This window comes from Tauraco erythrolophus, chromosome 3 (genome assembly GCF_009769465.1).
Source record: "Tauraco erythrolophus isolate bTauEry1 chromosome 3, bTauEry1.pri, whole genome shotgun sequence".
NCBI classification, from domain to species: domain Eukaryota; kingdom Metazoa; phylum Chordata; class Aves; order Musophagiformes; family Musophagidae; genus Tauraco; species Tauraco erythrolophus.
In genome coordinates, this window is record NC_141467.1 from 6,356,319 (window position 1) to 6,371,785 (window position 15,467).

The 15,467-nt window shown below is 48.3% G+C and overlaps 1 protein-coding gene across 1 annotated transcript in view; it reads left to right on the forward strand.

Moving 5' to 3' along the window:
* The window catches only part of BMP6 (bone morphogenetic protein 6), a 127,097-nt gene extending 112,417 nt beyond the window's left edge, over positions 1-14,680 (forward strand). Inside the window, 7 exon segments of the mRNA XM_086608910.1 lie at positions 2,588-2,736; positions 3,980-4,177; positions 11,977-12,018; positions 12,021-12,052; positions 14,332-14,398; positions 14,401-14,441; positions 14,531-14,680. Of these exon segments, the coding sequence (XP_086465036.1) occupies positions 2,588-2,736; positions 3,980-4,177; positions 11,977-12,018; positions 12,021-12,052; positions 14,332-14,398; positions 14,401-14,441; positions 14,531-14,680 (679 nt within the window).
* The last annotated feature ends 787 nt before the right edge of the window (positions 14,681-15,467 follow it).

The window sequence follows — 15,467 nt, forward strand, 5'->3', positions numbered from 1 at the left end:
AGGCAGTTTGCTTGTTACATTTGTGGAGGACACTAAGATGAGGGAGACACGCTGGAAGGCAAGTCTGTATTTTAAGTAATCTAATAATGATGGAGGTTCCATCTGCGGGCGGGGGAAGTGCGATTTGGTAGGAAGAAGAATGGCATTTGGACATGAAAAATCAGTGATGTCAATAAACCTTAGGAGGTGACGGGGTCTTTTGCAGTTCAGCAGCATGAATCTAAGGATTATAGTGGATCACAAGGTGGACATGAGTTAACAGTGTGAGTTTTGTGGAGAAGCCAAAAACATATTCTGAGATGTATAAGTAGAGGAATAGTCTGTGAGACACATCAGTGAGATCTTGATGTGAGTTGGGTCTATAAAGAGTAATGAGAATAGCTGAAGTCTATAAAACGTGGCTTGTGAGGAAAGACTGGAGATGTTGCTTTAATAAGAAGGGAGATTAGTTTGGCATTTAAGTTATTATTATTTAATAATTGTTAAATTATTCTTATCTCAACCCACGAGTCTGTTTCGCTTTTCCCCTGTAATTCTCTTCCCCATCCCCTGGGCCTGGGGGAGGGTGAACGAGCGGTTTTGTGGCATTTAGTTGCCAACTGGGCTAAAACATGATGGGGAAAAAAAAAAAAATGCTTCAAGTGAAACCCATTCAATTTCCTGGAAAGATGGTGGAGTTCGTAAGGCTGGAAATCTGTAAGATCAGATCAGACAAACATCTCTCAGGAGTGACATGGGTGTAGTTGATCCTGCCTCTGGAGTTCAGGGGAACGGGCTAGATGATGACATGTGGTCCTTTCAGCCTTTACAGCTCTCTGATGTCCAGGTATCTTCCCAGAGTGCAAGGCAATAGGAATATAAGGTCTGAGCTGCCTCTTCATGTTTTTGTACACCTGACTAATGCCATGTGGTTGAGTGTTCATGAGGGTTTGTTCTTACAGAGTTCCCAGCAGCTTTGCGCCAGAAATGTTTGGTTTGGGGGTATGTAATGCCAAAGTTACTCTAGGCTTGGAGGCTCCAGTGGGACATTGTCTGGAGCAGGTGAGTGCCAGAGAGAGTATGGCTCTTAGAGGAGGGGAGGTGGGACAGGAGATAAAAAAGCAATTGATGTGAGGGGAAAGGTCAAAAGAGGTGCTAGGAAAACTTAGTTTCAGATACAGTCCATTTCAAGCATTGGTGAGGATGAATGTGTAAGTCATATTCAAAGGTGGGAATGATCTAGTAGTTTATTCCTCTCTTAAACCTGGAGAGGGGAAGAGTGGTCTCAGCAGCAGCTGGTGTTTGTGGTCTCCTTTAAGCAACACTTCAGTTTATATACCCTGCTGGGAAAGCCCAAATCTTTCAACCTTAAGGTTTCCAAAACATGTAGCAGCTGGCAGCCCCAGCCACTCGCTGCTGTTGGAGGTGAAGGTCAGAGTTGTTCCTGAACCTTCTTCCGTTGGAGGAGCGGTGGCAGAGACTCCTGTGGGAAAGGCTGCTGAGTCAACCACAGAGTGTGCGGCTACCAGCGAAGCGGAGGAAAGCCTCCACGCTGTAAAAATAGCCGCACCAGGAGCCCTAATATACTGAAGTGCTTATTTTTCCATGTGTGATCTCATGCAAACCAAGCGGCTGGGCAGTATGACATAGCAGTTGGCCAAAAATAAAATGTAACTCAATCAAAATGTTTTTTTCTGAACTTAACCTTTGATGGGTGGAAGGACAGGTACTGTGTTTTCTCATTTCCATTAAGTTATTGTTAGAAAAAAAGAATCCAGAGGGAAATATAGGTGAAGATGGGATTGACACCCGCTATCCGTTTTGTGATGATGGCCACAGGTTAAGAATAGGAATTGTAGCTCTCTTGCACAGGAAAGTTATGCCTCTGATAGACACAGTGAGAAAATGTACATGGGATTTCTCTGGGTGCTTCTCCAGCTGATTTCACTGAGCTGAGTTTTGGTGGGCATATGATGCTGCAAAAAAGGTGTAGACTCGACAGCGTTTGAAGTGGAAGCCCATGAAGGAGACCGAGTACCAACAGCCTTGGAACAAGGTGCTCTAATCCCTGTTCATAAGCCTTAGAAAAGTGTCTTTAGAGGCCTTTAGAGGTTCATTTTCCTTCACCGATGCTTAGCCTGTAAGGGGAATATTTATTTTTTTGTTGCTGTTGTCATTTGTGGTAGTTCTGTGTTGTGGAAGGTGGGCTGAAACCACAAAACCCCTTTGACAAAAGCCATTGAATACCTGGAAATGCTGGTGGTTTGACCAGTGTCCTGACAGAGCGAGCATCATACTCTTCAGGACGAAGAGTGGCTTACAAATCCCTTGCCGGTGGAGAAACACCCAGACCTGAGGACTAGGATTGCTTTCCTCCAGCCTTAAAAATGGTGAACAGCCCTTGTAATCCTGAATTTCACACGCAGAAGTATGTGCATCTCATGGCAAAACTCTGGATAAAAAAAGGCAGATTTCAGGGATTGTGGTGGGTTTTTTTTATTCTAGCTGTTAACGTCACTCTTACTTAATTCAGGTTTTCTCGTTTCTGTAACAGCGAAAGCGGGAGAGAAAATCCCAGACATCACAATCTTGTCGTTGCAATCTGCAGGGCCTCTGACCTGTTTCTGCTGGACACACGGGCGGTGTGGGCCTCGGAGGAGGGCTGGCTGGAGTTCGACGTCACTGCCACCAGTAACATGTGGGTGATGAACCCTCAGCACAACATGGGACTGCAGCTGAGCGTCGTGACCCGGGACGGTAGGTGACGGGACGGTTAACGGGAGTAACCTCGTGAGCCTCTTGGATGCTGTCTGGAATGGGTGCTGACGGAGTCCAGTTGTGATGTGGGTGGTGAGCACCCAGCCTTCGTAAGCAGCTGTAGCCCACACCTTGAGCAAAGCGTCTGAGGGCACAGACTGAGGGCCGTCAGCTTCCTGGCTGTCCCATGACAGACGTGTCTTTCTCCACGAGTGAGATCAGGTGTCTCTGAACAGTACCAGGACCAGGTGGTGGAGGCGGGCTGCGATAAGGTCCCAGTTCTTGAGTTGGAGGTGGTAGGGGTCATGGAGCTGGGATCTCAGGTGGAGTGAGGTTTAGGGGTGAGAGGAAGAAAAGAGGGCAGCTGTATGGGTATGTGCCTCCCCATGTGGGCTTACAGCAGCCCTGCTGGCTGCTGTGGTTGCCGTTGCTGCTCGAATCTCATCAGACCTGAGGTGGGAGCCCTGTGCTGGAGGAGTGATGTGGTCACTGTGTGGGGCTGCACTCTCTGAGGGCGGGTGCAACAATAGCATTTCACAGCCAGCAGAAACTTGGAAAGGTGGAAAAAGAGAGAAGAGACTGCAAAAGAGCATGAAATTGAGTGTTGGAAGATAAGCAGTGGGGAAGGAGAGGATCTGGATGAGTAGAAGGTGACCAAAAAGATGACAGTGGCATCTTTCATCTATAGGAACCAGCCTCCAACCTTTTGTTTTCTTCCTATCACTTCATGCTGAGGTTTGTGACACCTGTGGGTCAAGTTAGACCAGAGGGGCTGTCCACTGTCCTCGCTGAGGAAATGTTAGTGCCAGCCTCCCCTTTCTCAAGTGGGCTGAGAGCCCATCCCTGTGCTCGTAACAAAAGCGTCCTGACTTTTTGCCCTCTGCTTTCCCTAGAGGTCTCCTAATCCCATCTCTGTGTCTTGTGTTTCACAGGCAGCAGAACTAATTTCATGACACATCTGGGCTTTTGTGTTTTATGTATCTATGTGTGTACCTTCTTAATGCCTAAACCAGAGATGCCATAGGACTACCAAAAAGCCACGTGCTGCAGTGGACCCTCTTGTCCAGGATGGGTGGAGTGCTGTCGTAAAGATGTCCGTAGGTCGTGGTGGCAGGAGTGTTTAGTGATAAGAGAAGAAGAGAGTGAGCAAGAAGAAACACTGCTCGTGGGGATGCGGTGATTCTGGAAGGAGCAAGCGAGCAACACTGTTTCTCTAACATCTGCTTTTCTGTTTGATTTGAAGGTTTCAGCGTAAATCCTAGAGAAGCAGGTCTTGTAGGCCGAGATGGCCCTTATGACAAACAGCCTTTCATGGTGGCCTTCTTCAAAGTCAGCGAAGTTCATGTTCGGACCACTAGGTCAGCGACGAGCAGGCGCAGGCAACAGAGTCGCAACCGCTCCACTCAGGCTCAAGATGTTTCCAGGGTATCTAGTGTCACAGGTAATCATGCAACATACGATTTGTCTGGAAGCTGGGGTGACTTTTTGTAGTGTCTCTATTGGCTTAGAGTGCAAAAGCAAGAAGGGGGATGTGAGGTGGGATGCTCTTCCTTGGGGGAACAGGTTGCACCTGCAAGGGGATGGGAGTGGGAGTCTCACAGCAGTCCTCTTGAATCCAAGGTGAAGTCCAGACCCCTGTGTGAAGTTGTAGCCATTGAATTCAGGGGGATGAGGGGTTTTAACTCTGAATTTTGTGCTTGTAGATTGCTTGTTACACACAGTATTTGCCTAGAACTACGCTACATGAAATGCAATATTTAAAAGATTCCATCTCTGCGTGTGCTGAGATTTATGGTATTGCACATACACGTTTCCAGAAGAGTCCTCTTCCAGCTTTCTTTTGAAAAACCCTGGTAGAACAGCATGAGATCCGTTTTTTTCTTTTCCTTGTGAGAACAGCGGTGTATATGTGGTGAAATGCATTTCCAGGCAGGCAAAGAGGCTTGCCTGTTTGCATGCTGCAGTGTTGTACAGCAGCCTTGTGAGTGCCGTTACGGGCTGGTGGGGCAATTTCAGGATACTCTGAAATTTGACAAAAAATTGAGTGTGTCTTGTCTTCTGAGTCTTGTCTGTTTTCCAGCCCTCTGCCCTGCATCACAGTGCTACAAGTCCTTCGTTCATTGAGTACCTTCTTTCCTCTCAAATGTTTCAGCCCATCCCAAGTTACTTGATTAATTTGATTATGCTGCCCCCTTCATTTCCAATAGCATCCCTGCTTTTCCCGTGTCTAGAAGTGACTATACTTATGGGTATACTTATGGGTATAAGCTTAGTCAGGGGAGATTCAGGTTGGATGTTAGGAAGTATTTCTTCTCTGAAAGGGTTGTCAGCCACTGGAACAGGCTGCCCAGGAGGTGGTTGAGTCCCCATCCCTGGATGTGTTTAAGAATAGGGTGGATGATCTACTTAGGGATATGGTTTAATGGGGATTAGGGACAGTTGGACTTGATGATCTCTAAGGTCTTTTCCAACCTAGAAATCTATGAATCTATGAATACCCCAAGAAGAGACAACTCTATTTTTCAGTCTGTGCCCAGACACAGCACAAGGAGATGAGCCAGCATTGCCAAAACTTAGCCAGTGTGAATCCATAGGCCGTCCCCTTCTCTTGTGTGCTCACGTTGTGGGTGAGCCATGCTGCACCCGAGGTGGCCCCGTGCTGGCCGTGGCGCTTGGAGCCTGCCGGGAGCCAGATCCAGGTTGGGAGACCCTCCAGGGCTGACGGCCAGGCCATGCCCATGCAGCCCTGTTGCTCCAGCCCAGCATGGTGATGGACTTGCCCTTTGGGCTAGTGCGTGCCAGCAGCAGCTGGCCACTAGCAGCCATTGCGTGTCCTCGTGGTGCATGCTGCAGCGTGGCTGTGGGTTCCCGTGCCAGTGCCGGACTCGGCTGGGTGTGAAATGTTGCTTCACGGATTTTAAGGGCAGGAGGAGCAACTGGGTTCTGTTGGTCTGGGTGTTCTAAGCAATAAGCACAGCCGTTACACAAGCAGCGTCCAGTTCTCCCACTCGGAGGGGCTCGGCTGCTGTGCTCCCTTCGGCGCAAGATCCAATTTTTAAGGCATTCACAGCGCTTTGGGAAAGTTACTTGCTGCGTTGCTGTTTTGTAGCGCTCGTAGTGGAGTCAGGATAGGCTCCAGCTTTCTCTCCCTAGCTCCGCAAGCTTCACAGTGCTAAAAATAAATTTTCACTACTATTAAATCAGGCCATGTGACTCAAAGTTCCAGAGGGAGCAGATATATTGGGCAAAAAGGGCCATTTTACATCCCTGCCTTCTTGACTACACCACACATCAGGTCGTAAAATTATAAAATGACAAAAAGGGAAAAAATAGCTGGTCATTCTGTGGTCTCAAGGGCTTTTTTGAGCTCTTCTAGCTCAAAGCCAGCTTTAATTTGAAACCTGGAATTTGGCAGTTCAGTAGTCAACAAGGTATAGTTGAGCCTCTGTGGATTTAAGGCGGAGGAAAGGAGGGGAATTTAAAGTTAAGATGTATGTTTGGTTGGTTTCTGTGTTTAGAAAAGAGAGACTGCATCAGCTTATTTTCCTTGCTAAGTGTGACACTCTTAGACTCTGTTCTCCCTGAGAAGTGGTTGATTTAATAGCCCGAGAGGCACCAATGGCTGATACGCACTTTTAGCATTAAAAAAAAATCACAGGGATTTTGATTTTTTTTTTTTTTTTTTTTTTCTGTTGTGTGGGTTCCTACATCTGTGCTCTGACGATGCGTGATGAGTCTGGGGAAGTGTTTGCCCCAGGATGAAGTAGTATGTGAGCCTGGGGGTTACTCTGAAGGCTGCCTTGCTCTTCTGGGCATGCCCTGATGCATCTGGACCTGAAGTGGGTGCAGAACTGGGATGCTGCAGTCCCCTTCTGAGCATCTCCCTGCCTGCACACCTTCCTCCCTTGCTGTATCTTATGTCTTGTCAGATTTTTGGTCTGTGCTCTTCCCTAAGCCAGAATTGTCACTGTTTATCAGGGCCTGAGGGCAGTTTCTCTCCTGAAGAGCAAGGCACCTGGCTGATGTTGATGGTTTGTAGTGTGAACCTTCCTTCCTCTATGTTAGTGAATACACAGGATTTTCTTTCTTCAGTCCAGAAATGAAGCCCTTTCCCAAAAGATGCTGTGAGTTGGGTTGGGGCAGTATGCTTAAAAAAGCCCCGTTTACTCCCTGAATACGGAAAGCATTTCAAGTCCTGCCGTTCAGGGCGCGTGAAGTGTGCTGCTGGGCTGGTACTGGATCTGGTGAGCTGTGGGGTTATGTGAAGGCGTGCTGCTACGTGCGGGATTGGGATCCCGCTGTGCTCACTTTGTGTGCAGTTGTCCTGCAGTCAGTACCAAGTGCTCAGATGCTAAGGTTATAGCTGTGGTATAAGAATCTGTATTTTTTTCACCAAGAATGCTCATTTCCCTGCGTTATAAACACGTAATTATCACTGGCTTATATAAAGCAGAACTGAGTAACCCCCATGGTATAAACTGCTTTGACATAGAGTCCTGCATCAATGTGTTCCTGGAGCCAAGTTCTGTTCTTCTGCAGAAGGAGGATGAACAGAAAGAAAAGGAAGTATTTTGTCTGTTGAGGCAGAAAATTGTGTGTCAGCTGTGGCCCAACACATGGAGGAACAAGGTGGGTGGGGGTGGGAGGAGCATGCAGGTGTTTCTCTGCTGTTGTCTGCCACATCTGGAGGCCCTCGCTCAGACGGGTCTTGTGGTGGATTTAGCTCGTGCTCTCAGTCTGCTGGCTGACCCCTCGAGTTAACCGAAGAGGTGAGGACTCTCTTCAACATAGCAGACGGTGACCCTCGAGCGTAAGAGGTTTGCTGCCATACAGCCAGCTCCTCCATGAGTTACCTGAATATGGTTCCTTGTGGGGCTGTGTCCTTGCCCAGTGGCGATAACCCTCCTCTTCTGCAAGTTGGCCTTCAGGTTGACCTCCCATCCCTTCCCATCAGTGCCTTCTTGCAGAGAGAGCTGCATTTAAATGTCTGACTTCGGGCTGCACTTGCTGTTGTGAGCGAAACTCATGCAACACTCCTTCTTGAGTCCTCTTTAGCCACCCCGGGGTCTGCGGGACAGGTAGGAGGTGCTCCGTGAGAAATGGAGGGGCCCTCTGGATGGCCTTTTCTTCCAGCAGACATACACGGCAACCAGGCAGATTTCCCCACGTGTACGGGAACTAAATACCTCAAAGGGCAGCACGCACAAACACGGGAGGCAAATAAGGCCAAATGTTTTCGTGGTGGCAAGGGTCTTGTTAATAAACATCGTTATCTCGCAGCCCGTCTTCCCTTTAGTAGAGTGCTCGGATGCAGACCGCAGTGGCGTGGCCGACTTCTCTGTGTGTGCCTTCACACTTGGGCCCATGTCAGCCCAACATCTCCTCTTCTTCCCACCCAAGCAGATCACTTTCATGTGAAGTGGGCTGTTATTAACTGCATGATCAGTTTACACCAGCTTTATCCGGACAAATTACCAAGTCAAACACCAAGAAGAAGGGGCTGGCCTTGGAGACCTCTGCCAAAGCTATTTCGGACCACAGAAGCAATTAATTACCGTGTGGAATTTGGTAAGCTAGCACCTTGGGAGCAGCAAGGGTGTTCTCAGATGGATCGACCTCAGTAAATATTTATATATTCTTTGCCAGCACTTAACCTGGGAGAGGTTATAGGACATCTAAGGTGGGTGCATAAGTATCTGTAGGAGGAAGACCATTAAGGTCACGCTATTCTCTCTCCCCTTTCAGCAATGCCAATGCCAGTCTCAAGCCTTAAGAGAAACATCTGTGCTCGCAGAAAGTCAGACTGGAGTTCTGGTGAAGGTAGCCAACGTTCAGTGCAAACAAGCCGCAGAGACAAGCCGTTCCTAACTGCGCTGTTTTAAATGCGCTGCCCTGGAAGATATTTTTAAGTGCAGAACTAGGGGTTTGGGGTTTTTTTAGATCTCTATTTTAGACAGAATGGATTAAATGCAGTGCCTCGCAATGCCAAGCTAGTGTTTCGGAATTGGTACATTCAGGGGCAAAAAAGAGACGAGTTTGCTCAACCCACAGTGAGCCTATAGAAGCTCCCAAAGCAGCTCCTTAAACTCACAGAGGTTTTGAAGGTCTCTGGCAAGCAATCCCTACAAATTGTGTCATGGCAGCATAAGCCAAACCCCGCAGCCGTTGCTCGTGGTGTCCCCCCGCTGCAGGCTGCCTCCTCTCAGCCCTCCCAGCTCCCCGCTGCAGGGCTCCTGGAGAGGGACACGTACCCTCTTGCCTCTTGGATGCTGGGTCTTGCACTGCTAACCACCTCAAACAGCAATTTGGGACAAACAGTTGAGCGTGCTCAACTGGGGTAGCTGACACTGCTTTCCAGGTTTGGGAGAAAATGTGTCGTGGAGGCTGACTTCAGTAGTTCAGCAAGCGTTAGCTTGCCACCCGAACACCCTTTCCTGTGTGGATTCCTCTTTTTTTCAGGCCCATGATTGGATGTACGTGGCTCTAGGGCATACGCTGAGCCCCAGACCATAGGGAGTGGATTGTTATTATGTGCATCTGTATTGCTGTATTTTTTCTCCAATTCAGAAAGCCACTGCTAAGGGTGGGTTAAAGGTTTGTAACATCCCTAATGTCCGGCTAAAGTGGGCATGGTAGGCAAACGTGTAACGAGAAGAGGGGGTGAGGGTTAAACAGGGAAGAGTGCAAATCCCGGGAGAGGGGACGTTTAATATGTTGGCATTTAAGAAAGCAAAGGCTGAGTTTGGGCAAGCGAAGAGGCAGAGCTGTCTGCATCTGCCTGGATGGAGAGTAGCCAGTGCTGGATACAGAGTGTGAATTGGGTGACTTGGTCGCCAAACAGTGAGCCGAGGTGTCGTTTTGGGGGGCAATTTCAGGCAGCATGAGAGAAGACACATTTCTAACACGTTCTGCTTCGTGTAGCTTGTTAAGCAGCAACTTTTTTCCTTTGTTTTCTTAAGCTTGTGATTGCTCACAGCCTTCTTCCCACTCCTGTTTTCTCTGCCTCCCTTGCCTTCTCCCCTTTCCCATAGCTGATTTGGGTAAGTTGTAGCTGGATTTGGAACTAGCATAGTTCTGCCCACTTGCTTGTGAATAGATCAGCTCCACTGTAACTCCCGATCAAATACAGATGGTTTTCCCCTAAGCGAATAACATGTTTCCCATTGAAGAACAATGAAGTTGTATTTTCAGGTACTTAAATGAAAGCCTTTGCCCACTGAAAGTATCTTCTGCTCGTTACTGTCCCTTGTTACAACTAGATCATTTAGAAAGGTCGCATGTTAGAAATTTGCTCCTGGGCTGAGCCAGGGACTGAAAAGCTTCATCTGAAAAAAAAAACCCACCACAACCACACCCTGGTTTCTACGGGCTGTGTCTGGTTTGGAAATGGAAAGCTTGAATAGAGAAATTCGTCTCTGTCCTTGCTCCCGAGCGCTCCTGAAAGAGCAAATGTTTATGCTGCAGCAGGCTGTTAACCAGCTCTGCTCACCTGATTGAATCCGTGATTGAAGCGAAGCTATTGAAAGTCTGAAATGCAATCCTTAAAGTTTAAAACCCAAGCTGCTTCTAAAAACAGCTCTCTAATCTGTGGTGGTTTGGAGGCTAGGTTTGAGGTGTGGGGTTTTCTCAGACCTCAGTGTTAACTGTACCCAGCTGTAATGCTGTGCTGCCCTTAATGTCCGTTGGATGTGCTTTTAGTATTATAGTTTTTCTTTTGAATAAATATTTGCGTTCGTAGTTCCCAAACTTTGGGGTGGGGGGGGGTGGAGGGAAGAAAAAGAAAGGCTTATTCAGAGCAAGGAACAAGTCACTAAAAATATTTTCTATCCCAGCTGCCGCATTTGGGGAAAGCTACGCTGGGAGGGTGCCCTTTCCAGCTGCGTTCGGGGGTGCCGGGGGGCTGGTTAGCCAAAAGGGCAGTGGGAGGCAGGCGCATCAGCCTGTGGCATCTGCCTGTGGGCAGAAGCGCCGTTCCTGGCAAATGAGGCGTGTGAGATGAGAGGAGAAGAGGCCTCTGCGGGTAAGTCAGCGGAGGAGAACGCGGCCAGGATGGGTCTGGGTCCGGCTCCGAGACGACTGCAGGCGTGTCGCTGCATGGCCAGGGTGCTGGGCTCCCGCACTGCTCAGCCCAGTTTGCCACCGTCTCTTCCCCTCGTGCTTCCCGGCAGGCACGAGGCGCGGGTTCCAGCCGCCCACTGCGGAGGTGGTTTCTGCGGCCGCGGCGCCGCGGTCCGGCAGCCGCCCGAGGCGTGACGAGATCCGTCAAGGCTGGATTTGTGCGGCCACCCGGGGGTGAAAGGCCCCTCTGTCACACAGCACAGCTCCTCTGCTCGCTGCGGTTCCAGGTGTTCGCGTGCGGAGCTGCCTCTCTTTCCAAATATAAGTGGGAAATTCCACTCGCTGTCAAAAGCTGCATTTTGTAGGGCCATCGGGAGCAACTCCTGCACGGTGGAAACATCCTCGTACGTTGCGCCGTGGCAAGGGGGAAGGTCTCTGGTCAGGACTTTGCACCCTGTGCCCTCACTCTTCCGTGCAGTGTTGACACTGAGAAGCCAGTTACTGTTGAGAGTGTGTCAAATCCTGTGTCACCTGCAGATCAGCAGGTTATGGGAAGGAGAAACTTGTTTTTCAGAGCATGGCTTGTAAAGGTCCAAGAGCAGAGGTGGTGTGTGGAGCCGTAGGTGATGTCCAGGGCAGGGTAGAGGTCAGGCACAGAGAGGACAGGGACATGGCTTTGCTGCCTATGGGACATCTTAGCTGTTTAAGGACTTCTGCTAACCAGTACAGGGGCACGAGGCGATGATTAACCTTCCCGGAGTTGTAATTCTCTCAGTAAGTGCGTGCGTTTTGAGCTTACCACCTAGGGTGGCACGTGTCGCAAACCACGGCCGAGGAAGCAGGGTGAGTCTGAGCACCCAGCAAGGATGTAGCCTGTGCTGGGCTGAAGGAGTGGAGGTTTATTTTAAGGAATCATTTCACTGGAGGTGTTTTACGAGCACTGCTTGTCAAGTTATTAAAGGCAGCTGAAGGAATTATAACCAACTCACTGTTACTTGGGTGCCTCCATTCCCATAGGCATCTTAAAAGCTTCAGCCCTGCTTTGGATGTCCGTCAACACCCTTCTCCTTTTGGCTGCTGAGGGAGCTCACAGCGTGCACGCATCTAGCCAGCCGTGCCCTCCAGCGTTGCTGTGCCTGTTTCACTTTCTAAATTTCTGTTTTGTTCTTTCTCTTTTAACAGATTACAACAGCAGCGACTTGAAAACAGCGTGCAGAAAGCACGAGCTTACGTTAGCTTCCAAGACTTGGGATGGCAGGTGTGTGATGTTTCTCTCTGGGTAAACTAGACGGTTTGTTTTGAAATGTTATCTAAACAGTGTCACGGTAATTCCGCTCGAGGCTCACATTATGCTTTAAAATGTCCCTTGTGCCGCTTCACTAAAACCAGTCACAGGGAAGGGCAAATAAATATTGATAGTTGTGACATTTGATAAGATCCAGAGGAAGCTTGATCCTTTAAGAGATGCAAGTATACAGTCCCTCTCCGTCACTCATGGGAGTCATGGTACGGGCAAGGGCTCATATCTGTGTACCTCTAACAATAAGGAAAAAATAATCTAATATTAAGCACTGATTTTAAACAATTCAAGTATTTTCTAGTGATCAGCCTAATTTAACCTTGGCCGTAGTGCAGCAGTCCTCCACCGCTGCCCCATAATTTGCACGGGCTGCGGGAGTTGGACTGAAGACTGGATTTAGTTGCAAGACCGTAAGGCCAGAGAGTTGTTCAAAGTAAGTTATTTAGGGCCAGGCCATAGTGTCATGAACATCATGTTCCAAAGAATGCTTCATCTTCCTTTCTCTGTTTTTTTTTTTAATTTTTTTTTTTTTTCTTTCATTCAGCACTTTTATAAGGCAGATCCCATTTCTGTCAGCTAATGTTTTTTACCAGATTATAATTCAGGATGCCAGGGCTGCCCCCGCTGCTTCTGTAATACCCTACGCATTAAAGTCCTCTCCCAGCTAATCGGACAGCAGCATTTTTTTGTAGCTTACGTCAACTCCATCCCACCAGCCACAACTGTGGCTGTGTGGTGACTCCATTCCCCATTACTTGTTAGCAGCTTTTCTTTTTACTTGTGCACAGTCTTTCCACCTCCTCCTCAGCTCACTTCCCCTGCTTCCAGGCAGGAAACCTATTCCAGTTGTGAAGCTCGCAACCTGGAAGGCACTGCCTTCACCTTCCTAGTTGTGGGTTGAGCAGAAAGGTAAGATGCTGCCAAAAGCAGGCCACAGACCTGTAGGGCTCTTTGCAGGAGCTGGAATCCAGATCCTATGTGTTGCAGGGAGATGATGGAGGCAGAGCAGTAGCCCCCTGCACTTGTTGGGCACTGCTATCTATCTCCTTCAGAACATCCATCAATTTTTTTAGCAGAGCGTTTCCCTTACTCTTACACCACATTAAATCTGAAATTTAATTACATGGTCTATACTGGCTTCTGTAGCAGGAGAGTGACAGTCTTAGGAAAAGCAGCTCAGTTAACTGGGAGGAAATTATGGGTGAGCTAGTACAGTGACCCGAAGGGGTTGGTTTTGGTGTGCTCAAGTATCCTAATGGTAGCAATCAAACAGCAACAGCAACAGTCTCTGGCTGCTCAGGCCTGCTGTAGCAACGTTCAAGCTAACCCAGGTAAGTGTTGTCAGGTAAAGGGGAAATGCTCCACGAATGATGTCCATGTGGAGCGTACCAGTATGTCCTCCTGTAGGGTGACCTGCAGAGCCCAACACCGAGCGAGGAGAAATGGCTCCTGCTAAGTGGTGGTGCTTTTAATTTACCTTTGGCTCTCTCGTATTGGCAGCAGAGAAGCTGTAGTTTTTTTATAGTAGCCCTATGATGAAGAGTCACCTTCTTCCATAGCATGGGGCTCAGAGGGCCATCTGCTTGCATGTGCAGCTCAGGCTGCAGCTGCCTTGCCCCTCCTTTGTGGATCTAGCAGAGATGGAGAAGCTGTTAAACTGCTAAAACTTCCTACAGTGGCTGTAGCAGGCTAGTGTCCCTGTGAGGGTATATAAGGTAGAGGGCCTGTGAGGCACCACACCAGTATTCTGCAGTCCTGTTCTGGTGCTCCCTGGTTGAGTTGTGCACGTATGCACGCACACACATGCACGTACGTGGTTTCTTTGGGAGGGGACACCAGTTGAGGCTGTGATTTAACCTAGGAAAGGTAGTTCAGCCAGAGGGCCCAACCTGCAGGAAACACTGAAACGTAAAGGCATCCAAACCACAATCCCCACAAGGCAACCCAGCAACAGTTTTAGGAATAAAACCCTTAGTTTGTGGCAGTTAAGCTGTGCATAGACATGCACCATTCTTTGGACATTAAAATCAGTGTGTCCATGGAAAAGTCATGGCTCACAAAAAGACAAAACAAAAAAACAAAAACCAAACAAACCCCTGACAGTTTCAGTGAAAACACATTTTCACCCTCAAGAAAAAGTTAGTGGAAAATTTTCAGCCACTCTTAATTGCCTGCAGTTGTCTGTACAAGCTGGCAACTTTCAAATTTGAATCACGTTCTGTTTGTTTCCTAAAAAGGACTGGATAATCGCTCCAAAGGGCTATGCAGCCAACTACTGTGATGGGGAGTGCTCATTTCCACTCAACGCCATATGAACGCAACCAATCATGCCATTGTACAAACTCTGGTGAGTCTCCAGAAAGCTCCGTGCCAAAGCCATAGGTGAGTTATAAACACGTTACCACTGTCTCAGTTGTGTTTTCTTCTTGGTGACAGGTTCATCTTATGAATCCCGATTACGTTCCCAAACCATGCTGTGCACCTACCAAACTAAATGCCATATCTGTTCTTTATTTTGATGATAATTCTAACGTAATCTTGAAGAAATACAGGAATATGGTAGTAAGAGCTTGTGGATGTCACTGACAAACACTCTTCACACGAACTCTGTGATTCTACCATGAACTTCCATCCTACCTTCCACGCTTTCAGGAACTACCTGACCTTGAAGAAGAAAATAATTGATGGAACCCCCTTTCAGAAGAGCATGCGTGGGCCTTGTGTAAGGAGGTGGGGCGGGGAACACGCAATGGGGTGCAGACAAACCCCTGGACTTCTTACAGGCTGACCCCGCGCCACCGTGGCCGCTCAGCTCTGCGGAGCCAGAGCGTGCAAAGCAGCACGATGCCCACGCGTGCTTACTGGGCTGGGATGGGCTGAGCTGAAACCTCACACAGCAGCTTGGCCTTAGCCCTTGCTTGGATGTGTGCTGCAGTCTCTACCAGACGGACATCCAACACCCAAACCAAGTGAGTGTTTTCTCGGGGGGAAGATGAGGGGAGAGATAGGGAAGCTAGAGTAAAGTGGTGTTAGTACTTCAGATCTTAAAGCATACATCTTGTACAAGATAATACGAAAATTTCTAAGGTTAGGAATTGCCTTTTGTCTAGAAGGACCAGTTACTCCATCTAGACTGTTAGTCTCCTGAAATCTGTCATGACAATCAGCATCTTAAATTGTGCCAAAGCAAATGTTTCAGTTCTCTTATTCTCCAAGCACAGTTTAAGTCTGATCCTGCAAGCAATAAGATGGCTTGGCTGCACCCCGTGTTAGAAACACCCAGCATGAGCTCGGGACCCTGGCTGGTCTTTCCAGTTCAGTATTTGACTGAGCAACATAACTTTATGCACTTGTTCTTATGCAACAACTTCCT